The 12,702-nt window shown below is 46.6% G+C and overlaps 1 protein-coding gene across 1 annotated transcript in view; it reads right to left on the bottom strand.

The window, feature by feature from the left end:
• cubn (cubilin (intrinsic factor-cobalamin receptor)) overlaps nucleotides 1-12,702 on the bottom strand; it is a 604,171-nt gene that overhangs the window by 190,326 nt on the left and 401,143 nt on the right. The window contains exons 41-42 of the mRNA XM_072510233.1: nucleotides 11,263-11,444; nucleotides 3,979-4,150 (exon numbers count right to left, since the gene is read on the bottom strand). Coding sequence (XP_072366334.1) covers nucleotides 3,979-4,150; nucleotides 11,263-11,444 — 354 coding nt within the window. The remainder of the gene's footprint in view (nucleotides 1-3,978; nucleotides 4,151-11,262; nucleotides 11,445-12,702) is intronic.

Genomic DNA, 12,702 nt, shown 5'->3' with positions numbered 1-12,702 from the left:
CACAGAGATGAGGAAGGACATAGAGGCAGAAGTTACTAAATTCTACGCCCTGGACCATGAGGGTGACTGTACAAAAGCTTTGGATCGGGACGGAGTGGGATCCGGAGGCTAGGGAGATCCTTTGATTGGCAGCGTGGACCGCGAGGGAGCAGCGCCTTACCGTATCTGGGTGAACGAAGCTTTCGGTGCTCCCGGAGTACAGCAGGCACGAGGTCGCGTGGCCGTTGATTTTCACTGTCGTCGACGCGGTGGCCAGGTTGTGCGGGTGAGATTGGTCCAGCGTCATCGAAGCGAGCTGCAGGTAGCCATCAGATGATTCGGGTGGCGAGCGTGTGCGGTTCCGGTGTCGGGATGTCCGGAGACCCTGTGGGCGACAAGACGGCCCATGGTGCGCACATTGCGAGGTTGGGACAAGATGGCGGCGCCCATGGCCGAAGGGGGACAAGATGGCGGCGCCCATTGGTCGCACATGGACCCCGGAGGAGAAGATGGCGGCTCCCATTGTGTGTCTGGCATGGGGGAGGGGGCGATAGCGTGCGCGATCGCGCGACTGCGCGGGCCTGGCACACAGCTGCAAAGTGGCCCTTTTTACTGCAGGATTTATAAACTGCAGTGTGAGCCGGGCAGTTTTGGTGGGGGTGCTTCTGATGACTGCAGAAGTAGCAGCGGGGACCCCCGGGGTGCGCGGATCGACGTGCGGCGCAGGCGTATTGGGAAGGCAGGGCCCCGCCTGAGGAGGTCGTCGGCGGGTCCAGGAGGGGTAGGAAGGAGTAGAAGGGTGGGCAGCGCGGTGGGAGAGGTACCATTGCACGTTACGGGATGCGACCGTCATGGAGAGCGCCAAGGTTTTCATCTCCGCCAGTTCGAGCGTGGCCCCTTCCAGTAATCGTTCTCGGATGCGGTCCGACGCAATCCCCGTCACGAAGGCATTGCGCATGAGGAGATTCACGTGTTCGGCTGCCTTGATGGCCTGACTGTCACAGTCACGGACGAGTGGAATTAGGGCCCGCCAGAAGTCTTCGATGGACTCACCAGGTAGTTGCGAGCAGGTGGCGAGTACATGCCTGGCGAAGAGCGTGTTCGCCTTCTGCGCGGAGTGTTCCTTCAGGAGTTCCATTGCTTTTGAGTAATTTGTGGTGTCTTGGATCAACGGGAACACGTTGGAGCTCAGTCTGGAGTACAGGACTTTTATCTTCCGAGCCTCCGTTGGCGCGGGGTCCGCCGCGTTGATGTAGGCCTCAAAGCATGCTAGCCAATGAGCAAAGTGTTTCCTGGCGTCGGGCGAGTGAGGATCCAGCTGCAGGCGATCGGGCTTAATTCGAATATCCATTCTGTGGAAAATCTGACTGTAATAAATTGATGCATGATCAATTGCACAAAGACTAAAGTTGGGTACAACTGTGGCTTTATTACAGTCAGATGCGTGGCCTCCTGCTGCAGCTGGTGAAATGGCAGGGCACTGGAGGTCATGCATATTTATACAGTTCTCCGTGGGCTGAGCCAGCCGGCAGGAGCTACCGGCGAACCTGTCGTGCCGGTCCTACCTTACATCTCCTATTACAGTGGATCACCACACACCACCACCTTTCTCAATTTCTCCACCGTTGCTAAATTATCAGATTGCTAATCTGACATCCAGTACCTGATGAGCGGAAACTTCCTCCAGTTAAAGATTAGAAATCCTGCAGATATTATTTTCAGTCCTTGCGCCAAATTATTTTCCCTAGCTACAGACTCCACCCACTTCCTGGCAATGGTCTGAGATTTGACCAGTCTGTTTGCAATCCTACTGTCTTATTTGATCACTAGTTGAGCTTCTAACCTGGGATTCTTGGCATTACAAAAAATGTTTATTTCTACTTCTAGAACATCGCTCAAAGTTTCCTCTGTCAACTCACCTTGGTATGAAACCCTCATTGAGACTATGGTTATCTTGCAGCTCGAATCTTCCAATGCCCCCTGACTGGTCTCCCACATTTTATCCTCAATAAAATTGAAGTTATTGAAAAGTCTGCTGCTTATGACTTCACACCAAGTCGCATTCCCCTATCACTGCCGTGCTCACTGGCCTTCTTTGGCTGCCAGCAAGATAATTCTTGATTTAAAAGTTCTAAGCCCTGTATTGAAGTGTCTCCTTGGACTTGCCCCTATCAACCCTGTAATCTCCTCCGGTGCCTCAACTCTCTGAGGTATCTGTGATCCTCAGATTCTGGCCTCTTCAGCATTCCTGATTTTTAACACTCCAATTGCTGGCAGCACCTTTAATTACCCAGGTCCCAAGGGCTGGAATTCCTTCCCTACAACTCTCCACCTCCCTGCCTCGCTTTTCTTCTACAAGACACTTCTTAAAACCTACCCCTTTGGCCAGGCTTTTGGCCAACCAACCTGGTATCTCCTTATCTGGCTCTGTACAGTATGTGTCACATTGAAGCACCTTGAGAATGATATAAAAATGTAAATAGAATTTGTTGTTGATTTCACAAGGGTGTTGGAAATTCTTTAGCACAATAGGGTATTCAGGAAGAGAATATGACAACATTCAAATTGATATTGGAAAGGAAAGAATGTGAAAAGACAAAAAGAAATAGGGTAAAATTGATAGCTCCAGTTAAGGAGGAAGTACTGACACGTCTGTAATCCCCATTATTTGATAAAGAACACTAGAAAATTGGCAACCTGTAGTTTCAAATGAAAGCAAATTTCAGATTTAACATTGGGATTTTCTTTAATGCTCTAATTGCCCTAGTTAATGATTACCCTTGCCTGTGTCTCCTTCAATCTTGTCTCAATAACTGGACATTTGGTTAGAATCTTGAGATGATCTGTATTCAATGTTTCCTCTGCACAGATTAATTGACTCCAATTTAATAGCTCTGGGGATGTCTCGGATAAAAAGCTATCCTTAGCATGATGACTGGTGCAGAACTTTCTGATTCAGAACTCATCAGACAGACATTGTTCATTGAAGTTTGAGTCTAACCAAAAACAGAATATTTTGGTTTGTTTTGGGAAATAGGTCTTGTCGAACTATTTGTCATTGGCCATTTCAACAAGTGCTGCTGATCAGGAAAGTGATTTCAAATGTGGCAGAGGGGAGTTTGGTTTTGGGCAGGAAGAAGAAACGACAGTAACGGATTGTCACATTGTTACAGAACTGTTACTGTTACAAAAATCAAAGGGATTTTGCAGAAGGACTCAGAGGTATCAAACTGTGTGCAATCCTATGGGTAACAGAAGCACAGTACAGGGAGGGAATGAAGTAAGACCTTGCAAGAGAAAGAAAGATAAAGTGTGGACACAAAAGTGTTACTGTCCAAGAGAAAAATGCTACACTTTAACAGTGCTCCACAGATCAGATGGCAGTCCCAATTTATACTTCTGCCCTCCCCGTTGCCACTACCCTGTAACTTACTAACTTAACACAATAATGACTTTTGACAAGTCCTGTCTCATACCTTTAATCATGTATAACTCCTGTGCTTGTCAACTTTCACTGTCTTTCTGTTCCCTAATACTTTGTTTTCAAACTCTGAACTATTACTGACCAATCATTGCAAGGCATCGCCTCACGCCAGCTCTGAAAATTCTGCTGCCACTAAGTCCCAAATCATATTCTCCGCTCTTCTAACTCTACCGATGAGAAGGACAAGAGCACCAATGTTGTGTGAACACTATCATCTGTAAGTTCCTCTGATATGGGCTGATATCATTGTTCTTTCATTTCTGTTGTGTCAAAAATCTGGACTTCCCTCCTGAACAGCATCAGTACCAGGACTGCAGTCATTCAAGTTGCCTTCACGGGACATCTAATAACCAGTAACATTTGTGAGCTTGCCTGTATCATCCACATCCCTTATATGTTATGACATCAGAAAGAAAGATCATAATTAAAATTTGACATTAAATCTCACTGCAAAATTTTTAAATCATGAATGGAATAATATGGTAGCTTAGGTATACAAATTACATGTGGCTGACCTGCATCCTTGTCTGAAGTGTAAGTTGCACTGAAGCCTTTGTTTGAACTGGATTTGTCACTCACAAAAACAACACGCATGGTATTTCCAGATGACATCACTTGTGTTCCAGGGTCAATGTAATTACAATACTTCTGCAGCATTGGAGAATTGGGTTGAAGGCCATTGTAAACCTAGTGATGGAAACATCATCAACTAAAGAACAAATACCAAAGAAAATCATTATAGTTTGAAGTCACAAATGTCTTTAGCAACTTATTGCACATCTACATCTGTGATGAAAAATCAATGTTTAAAATTGTTGGCATGGTAGGTGTACTTGTTAATGTGTCACATATCTTTAAAAATGTCCGAATGACTCCTTCCTGACCACAGCAGATACATACACTTCCTGATCTGTCGCTGAAGCAGTTATGTTGGGAAGCTCGTATTTCAAACTCTGTTCTGGGCTGTCTTAGGTGATTTTGTTGAATGAATTATTTGGGCCTGTGAGAGGTGTGGGGTGGCATAGAGAGGTTTTTTACAGTGGAACTTAAGAAAGCAATTAGGAGAGCAAAGAAGGGGCATGAAAAAGCACTGGCAAGTAGATTAGTGAGAATCCCAAGATATTCTGTAAGTATGTTAAGGGGAAGAGGATAACCAGGGAAAGCCCATTCGTGACCAAGGGGGCAATCTGTGTGAGGAGCTGGAAGACATTGGTAGGGTGTTGAACGAGTACTTCACATCTGTCTTCACGCAGGAGAAGGAGTTTGTAGGAACAGAATTTGGGAAAAGGGACTATGAGGTTCTTGAACAGTTTGACACCTAACAAACTTGATTGAATTTTTTGAGGTGGTGTCCAGGTTTGCAGATAAAAGTATTGCAATTGATGTAGTTTATATGGATTTCAGCAAAGCCTTTCACAAGGTCCCACATGGGAGACTGATAAAGAAGGTGAAAGCACATGGAATCCAAAGTCACTTGGCAAGTTGGATCAAAAAATGGCTGAGTGGTAGGAGACAGAGGGTGGCGGAAGAAGACTGTTTGTGCGACTGGAGGCCAGTGTCCAGTGAGATCAATACCACAGAGATTAGCGTTAGGTCCCTTATTTTTTGTGATATATATATAGTTATAACCCCCCACGAGTCCAATAGGAATGACCTGATTAATCTCCCTGTAGGGTTAGTGGAATATGAGCTCTCCCGGTGAGGGGCGGAGGCCTAACACTGGCATCGTTATTCCCAGAGATAAAAGCAGGCCCAGGAAAGAGCCGGCATCTGAGGATGGCCCCTGCTTGGACGTGGACTGTTGTTTAGTTGCTGCATTTCTCAGCTGTGAGTAGGAAATAAATTACTTTTGGCTCACCTTTTCCAGTCTCCTCATTGACTACAATATTGGCAACGAGGATAAATCAGTACTACAGACAGTGCTGCAGGCCACTTAGACCATGGTTGCTTCTCAATGCAAAGGAGCAAGGTCTGCACTGTTGCAAAACTGCCGCTCTTTGGTAGACTTGACGCATTTGACGTGAGTGTGGAAAACTGGGCTCAGTACACGGAGCGCATGTCCTATTTCTTCAAGGCGAATGCTATTACTGGGGAAGATTGCCAGAAAGTGATCCTTTAGAACTATGTAGGGCCCACTACTTTCAGCGTCATAAAGAGCTTGACCTACCCTGCGGCCTCAGGCACCAAGACGTTTGAGGAATTGGTGGCGCTCATAGCAAACCACTGTGACCCCAAGCAGTCGGTCATTGTCCAAAGATACCAAGAGAAACCCGTGGGAGGGTGTCACTGAGTTTCTGGCACGATTACGTAAACTGGCGGAACACTGCAACTATGGGTCATCCCTAACAGAGATGCTACATCTGAGGCATGAACAACATGACGACCCAGTGGAAATTGCTGGATGAACCGTCGTTGGACCTAAAAAGAACCATTGAGATCTCCCTCTCATGGGAGAGCACGGAGAAGGGCGTCCACGAATGCCAGGGTATGACGGGTACGGAGATGAATACCGTAGAATGTCCCCCATTGCCTGCAGTCAGGCAAGACAGCTCCCCTGAGCCACTGGAGGAGAATTCGCAGAGGTGCGGTGAAACGTCAGGAGCCCGCAATGCCGGGCCAGCCAACAAGCATGGCATGGCACCCAAGTCGAGGGAGGCGCCTACCTAGAGCCAGGACCCTCCACCGTGAGCAACCCATCGAGGATGAGTGCATGCAATTGAATTATATCGCTACACCGCAGATCGCCCCCATCAAAATAACTGTCCAGGTGAATGGTCACCCACTAGAAATGGAGCTGGACACGGGGACTGCAGTCTCAGTGATAGGACGGCAGATGGGGTATCCAGCATTTGAACTTAAGGGACAACGAAGCAAGGTTGGCAAGATACACGGGCGAACCACCAGCCATCGCACGAACAACAATGACCCCAGTTATCTATGAGAGAAGTCCGTCAGATTGCCCTTGATAATTGTACGGGGTTCCAGCCCGAGTCTGCTGTGCCGTGATTGGCTACAGAGGCTCTGTTTGGACTGGCAGCAGATTTTCAGGATGGATTATACAAAGCCCTGGGGAAGTACCTGTAACATTTTTAGGAGGGTCTGGGTAAAATCAAAGGTGCCATGGCCAAGATATGTGGATCCTGAGGTCCAACAAAAGTACTTCAGGGCCTTCCCAGTTCCCTAAGCATTGCTGACAAAGGTAGAGGATGAACTCAACCACTTGCAAAACCTAGGAATCATCCGGCCGGTACAATTTGCAGATTGGGCAGCATCTGTCGTCCCGGTACTGAAATCAGACAAAACTGTCCGCTTGTGCAGGGATGAGAAGCTAACAGTAAACAAGGCCTCTTGTTTGGACAGATACCCAAATAAAGGACTTCCATGCAAAACTGGCTGGAGGACACTCTTTTTCTAAGCTCAATGTAAGTTATGCATATCTCCAATTTGGAGCTAGACACTGGTTCAAGGAAATTTGTGATGATTAATACCCAGAGAGGCCTATATGAAATGATAATGATAATCGCTTATTGTCACAAGTAGGCTTCAAATGAAGTTACTGTGAAAAGCCCCGAGTCGCTACATTCTGGCGCCTGTTCAGGGAGGCTGGTACGGGAATTGAACCGCGCTGCTGGCCTGCCCTGGTCTGCTTTAAAAGCCAGCGATTTAGCCCTGTGCTAAACCAGCCCAGTGAATATACAAGGTTGCCATTCGTAGAATCATAGAATCCCGTCAGTGCAGAAGGAGGCCATTCAGCCTATTGAGTCTGCATCCACCCTCTGAAAGAGAGCACCCTTCCTAGACCACAAGTGGCAATCTACTTGGACAACATCCTGGTCACCGGTGTCACCAAAAAGGAGCACCTGAGCAACTTGGAGGAAGTCCTCTGCCAGTTTTCTGAGACAGGTAGCTGTCCTAAGAGAGGAAATGCATGTTCTACGCCAAAGAGGTCATGTGCTGAGGCTATCGTGTCGACCGAGACAACCTGCGTCCAGTAGAGAACGAGCGAGCAATCAAACAAGCCCCCACGCCAGAAAATTCGACCAAGCTGCGGTCATTCTTAAAACTTGTGAATTAATATGAAAAATTTATCCCTAACCTGACGACCATCCTCTGCAAACGTTACTGAAGAAACATCAAGAATAGGCGTGGAGAATACCGCAGCAAGAAGCCACAGCCAGGGTGAAGTGCTGCTGTTGTTATCAGGGTTGTTGACCCATTACGGTTCCTCAAAGCCGCTTTTGGCCACTTGTGATGCCTTTCTGTATGGAATTGGGGTGAATTAACCCATCACATGGCCAACAGACAGGAGACCGATAGCCTATGCATCGCGGACTTTGGCCACTGTGGAGCGCAACTTTGTCCAGATGGAAAAAGAGGGGCTGATCGTCGATTTTGTGATGAAGAAATTTCACCAGTAAGTGTATGGCTGTTTGTTCCCCATCATAAAGAACCACAACTCACTGCTCGGAATGTTTAAAGAAGACAAGGCGATTCTGCCAATAACATTTGCCCAGACAGAGCGACTAGTGACATACGAGTATATGTTTGAGCATCGCTCGGGCATGCCAACATGCCCCCTCATCTCCACCAAGGACTGACAAGATCATATCGACCTTACATTTTATGGAAACCTTGCCAGTCATTGCTGCATAAATGCTCAGTTGGACACAGAAGGACCCAGAGGTATTAGTCACGGACAACAATACCCTGTTCATCAATGAGAAGTTTGGACGCTTCACTAAGACAAACAAAGTGAAGCACATCTGGACAGTGCCATAATCACCCTTCCTCAAATGGTCTGGCTGAACGAGCAGTACAGACTAACAAGAAGGGTATGAGGAAACTGGCCATGGATCTGTGGGGATGAGGCTGGCGCACTTATTGATCAGCTACCAGACCAAACCACGCGTTACAACCAGAGTGGCATCGGCCACTCTGGTTGTAATGTTGATGGACCGAAGGCTCATAACCCGCCTCAGCCTAATGTTCCCTGATATTAGTGGGAAAGTAGAAAGGGGTCAAGACCTTCAGAGGTGGTACTGAAGTAGGAAGACTTAAATAATTTTCTACTTGGTATAAATTTAACACAAGAGTCTTGTAACTAAAGGTATGACTGGGAACTCAGTCCTGTGTTTTGCTGCGGGAATTCCTAGACACAGATTAGTCTGGATGACCACATTTGCCGAAAGTGCGACCGATTTGACCAGCTTGAGAGCCCATTTTGGAGTTTGAGCATCAGCTGGAGGCACAGCGGTGTATCCATGAGGCTGAGAGGATCGTGGGATAGCACGTTTTTAGATGTGATCACCCTGCAGCTTGAGGAAGTGCAGTCAGAGAGGGGATGGGTGAGCAGCAGTCAGAAGAAAGGGGGCAAGCAGGTAGCCAGGAAAGCCCCAGAGTGCATCGCACACAAGAACCATTGATCGGTGTTAGAAAACTGTGAGAATGACGGTTCCTCTGGAGAGTGCAGCCAGAACCAAGTTCACAGCATTGTGGGTGGCTCAGCTGTATACGGGGAGAGGAGGAAGAATGGAAGAGCAATAGGCTAGAGACTCAAGAGTGAGGGGTGCAGACAGGTGTTGCTGCAGCTGCAGGCGTGATTCCAGGATGGTGTGTTGTCTCCATGGTGCCAGGGACAAGGATGTCACTGAATGGCTGCAGGGCATTCTGAAGGGACAGGGCAAACAGGCAGAGGTCATGGTTCGCACTGGTACCAACAACATAGGTAGAAAGAGGGATGAGGTCCTGCAACAAGAATTTAGGGAGCTAGATAGCAGATTGAAAAGCAGGACCTCAAAGGTTGTAATCTCTGGATTAATTCTGGTGCCACGTGCCAGTGAATATAGGAATAGGAGGATAGAGCAGGTCATGGGTGGCTGAAGATATGGTATAAGAGAGAGGGCTTCAGTTTCCTGGATCACTAGGTCCATTTCTAGGGAAGATGGGAGCTGTATAAGTCAAGCGGGTTACACCTGAACCGAAATGGGACTACATTCTTGCAGGGAGGATTGCTAGTGCTACTGGTGTGTTTTAAACTAATTTGGCAGGGGTGGGTTACAGATTGGAGCTAGATTGGGGGTGATGCACACTCAAGTGTAGAAGAGAAACCAAGTTAGTCCAAAAGGCAGAGCAAAGTGAAACTTGTTAAGGAACAATGAGATACGGCAAGGCTGGATGGCATTTCTGTTAAAGCAAAGAATCTTACGATTAAGGCAGATGAACTGAGGGTGTTGATTAACACATAGGAGTATGATATTATTCCTATCACAGAGACATGGTTGCCGGAGGGAGAAGAACGATGTAGGTATAGAAAGCAGAGAGCGGGACTGTGACATAATTGAACAGATTATCACTCAGAGAGAGGAAGTGTTAGTGGTTTTAGCGGGCTTAAAAGTGGATAAATCCCAGGCCCAGATGTAATTGTATCCTCGGCTGCTGAGGGACAAGTAGATAAGGTGGCTAAGGCGGCATATGGGATAACTGCGTTTATTAGCCGAGGCATAGAGTATAAGAGCAGGGAGGTTATGATGGAGCTGAACAAAATGATCATTAGACCACAGCTAGAGTACTGAGTGCAGTTATGGTTGCCACACTATAAGAAGGCTATGATTGAACTAGAAAAGGTGCAGAGGAGATTCATCAGGATGTTGCCTGGGCTGGAGCATGTCAGCTATGAGAATAGGCTAGGGTAGTTTTCTTTAAAGCAGAGAACGCTGAGGGGTCCCTGATTGAGGTATACAAAATTACGAGGAATCTAGACAGGATAGATAAGAAGAAACCTTTCCCCTTATCAGGGCATAGATTTAAGGTGAGGGGCAGGATATTTTGAGGGGATTTGAGGAAGAAAAATTTCACCCAGAGGGTGGTGGTAATCTGGAACCTATTGGCTGAAAGGATGGTAGAGACAGGAGCCATCGCAACATTTAAGAAGCATTTAGGTGAGCACTTGAAATGCCCCTAGCATACAAGGCTACTGACCGAGTGCTGGAAAATGGGAATAGGATAAATAGGTGCTTGATGGCCGGCACAGACACGATGGCTGAAGGACCACTTTCTGTGCTATAAAACCCTATGAGTCTAAGTGAAGCCAAATTTCTTGGATTTTGTACCTGGGGTTGAGAGGAACTGAACAAGGCCTCTGCAATAGGTGACAGCCTAACCCAATAAAATTGAGACAGGGTGGGAACTTCCTGGCCACATGCCTCTGCTTCGTTCGTTCCTGTCAGTTGAGTGCCCTTTTTCAGAGGCATTCAGATAAATTAGGTATCAGGGCTAGCGCTTCTATCCCACAAATTGCAAGACTTTTGGAGGCTCTGGCAACTGAAAGAAAGATGTTGACAATGTGTTCCTTAAATCATCCTTGTTCTGAGGGAGGAATGATGACTTACCTTCTCCTCTCACCCAAGGAGCTCCTCAGACTATGGGGCCTCGGGCATTTGCTAAATAATATGCCTGCCACTATGTTGTTGTTTCCTCCTCTGCCTACATAGGAACAGGAGTTGGCCATGCACAGCATCCCAGAAGGAAAAAACTGTAAAAGGGGAATTATGAATGCTGGTCTGAACTGATTTTTTCCCTTTTGGGCTTGATCCTGTTCAAGCACAAAGCCTAGGTGCAGCTGGTGGTGGGTGGAGGGGCTTGTGCCAGATGTGGTGCTGGGACATGTCAATGTCCTTAGACAGGATATCTTGGCATTTTTGGACCTCCACAGGTCCAGGCCAATGCCCTCATCAAATGCCAGGGCAGAGTGGAAACATTGGCCCGTATCTTTTCGATTGTCCACTTATTTTTACACTTACAGCAACATAGTCAAATTTACAAGTCAGGTGTGTTTCCAAGTGGAATTCTTTGAACATGAGTGTGACTCTGCGTCCAACTTGCATGATTATCCTCCATTGACATTCACGACCATGGAAGTAATTATTTGGGTAGCTTGGTGAGCTGAATGTTCCTGTGTCTGCGGTTAATTCACCTCCACAATCTGTAACAAGATGCATGTAACTTAATCTCACTGGAACCAAAAAAAATATCTTCCATCTCTAATCCTGTTAAGCATCCTATTCAATCATACATAATGTAGACCAACTTGTGTTTTCAAAGACAAATAGTAATTACTTTGTTTTGAATTGTATTGAGAGAGACTTCAGAGCAGGGGTAGTATTACATGCTTTTGAGTTGTTCCTTTATTTTATTTCGGTTAAATAATGCTCCATGGTAGAGCCTTCTAATGACAAGTTTTAGTGAAGCAAACTTTAAGGATGCTATTAAAAATAAACATAAATTTGAAATGTGAATAGAAAATACTGGAAATGCATTACAGGTCAGTGGCTAAAAGCGAATAAAGGAGTTTAACCTGTTATTACAACATGCCTGCTTCACAGTATCAAAATCAGAGGATTCTTATACATGGTGATTCACGGGGTAGGATATGGGTTTGGTGAACTTTCAGATGGGATACCACAGGGAGTCCAGGTTTCCCTGTCTGCTGTGTTGTACAACTTTTCTTCTTGCTAGTTTCCTTGTCTGGATGTCAGCCTAATTGTGATGCTTGGCTTCCAGATCAATAAGGACGACCTTGGAGCAGACCTCAAGTAGGCCAATCCTTGATACAGGTGAAGGAGGATTGGGGAGGCTGGGGGAGGGGCATGGTGCAGGATGTTCTGTTTGTGTCCAATCCTCAAATGGAGGCAAAAGGGGCTGGTTTAGCACACTGGGCTAAATCGCTGGCTTTTAAAGCAGACCAAGGCAGGCCAGCAGCACGGTTCGATTCCCGTACCAGCCTCCCCGAACAGGCGCAGGTATGTGGCGACTAGGGGCTTTTCACAGTAACTTCATTGAAGCCTACTCGTTACAATTAGCGATTTTCACTTTTTTTTTTCATTTTTCAATGGGGTGTCCAATGCATCCAATTTTGGTTGGGAGGTCAAATCTCAAATCCAGGGTATGAGTCAGGGAGCTGGGGCGTTTAATAAGGGACAGGGGAGATTGAGGGCCAGGGGAAGCACTCTTGATCCTGCTGGTCCACAAAAACATTTAAAGGCGTTTAGGTTCCCTTGAAGCTTTCTTGTTACATTTTCCGAAGGCTGGGAAACCCAACAGCTCACTGTTAAATCTGTAAATCAGAGAATAATTCTGGAGTGAGAGACAGATTTAACGGCAAAGATTTTTGTGGAGTCTGGGCAATTATGTTGCTTTTTTAAAATGGCAGGAGGACCTAGTTCTGGGATTCCTACCATCGT

This window comes from Scyliorhinus torazame, chromosome 6 (assembly GCF_047496885.1).
Source record: "Scyliorhinus torazame isolate Kashiwa2021f chromosome 6, sScyTor2.1, whole genome shotgun sequence".
NCBI classification, from domain to species: domain Eukaryota; kingdom Metazoa; phylum Chordata; class Chondrichthyes; order Carcharhiniformes; family Scyliorhinidae; genus Scyliorhinus; species Scyliorhinus torazame.
The sequence above is the reverse complement of the archived record's forward strand: the minus strand, read 5'-3'. Positions and strand labels throughout refer to the sequence as shown.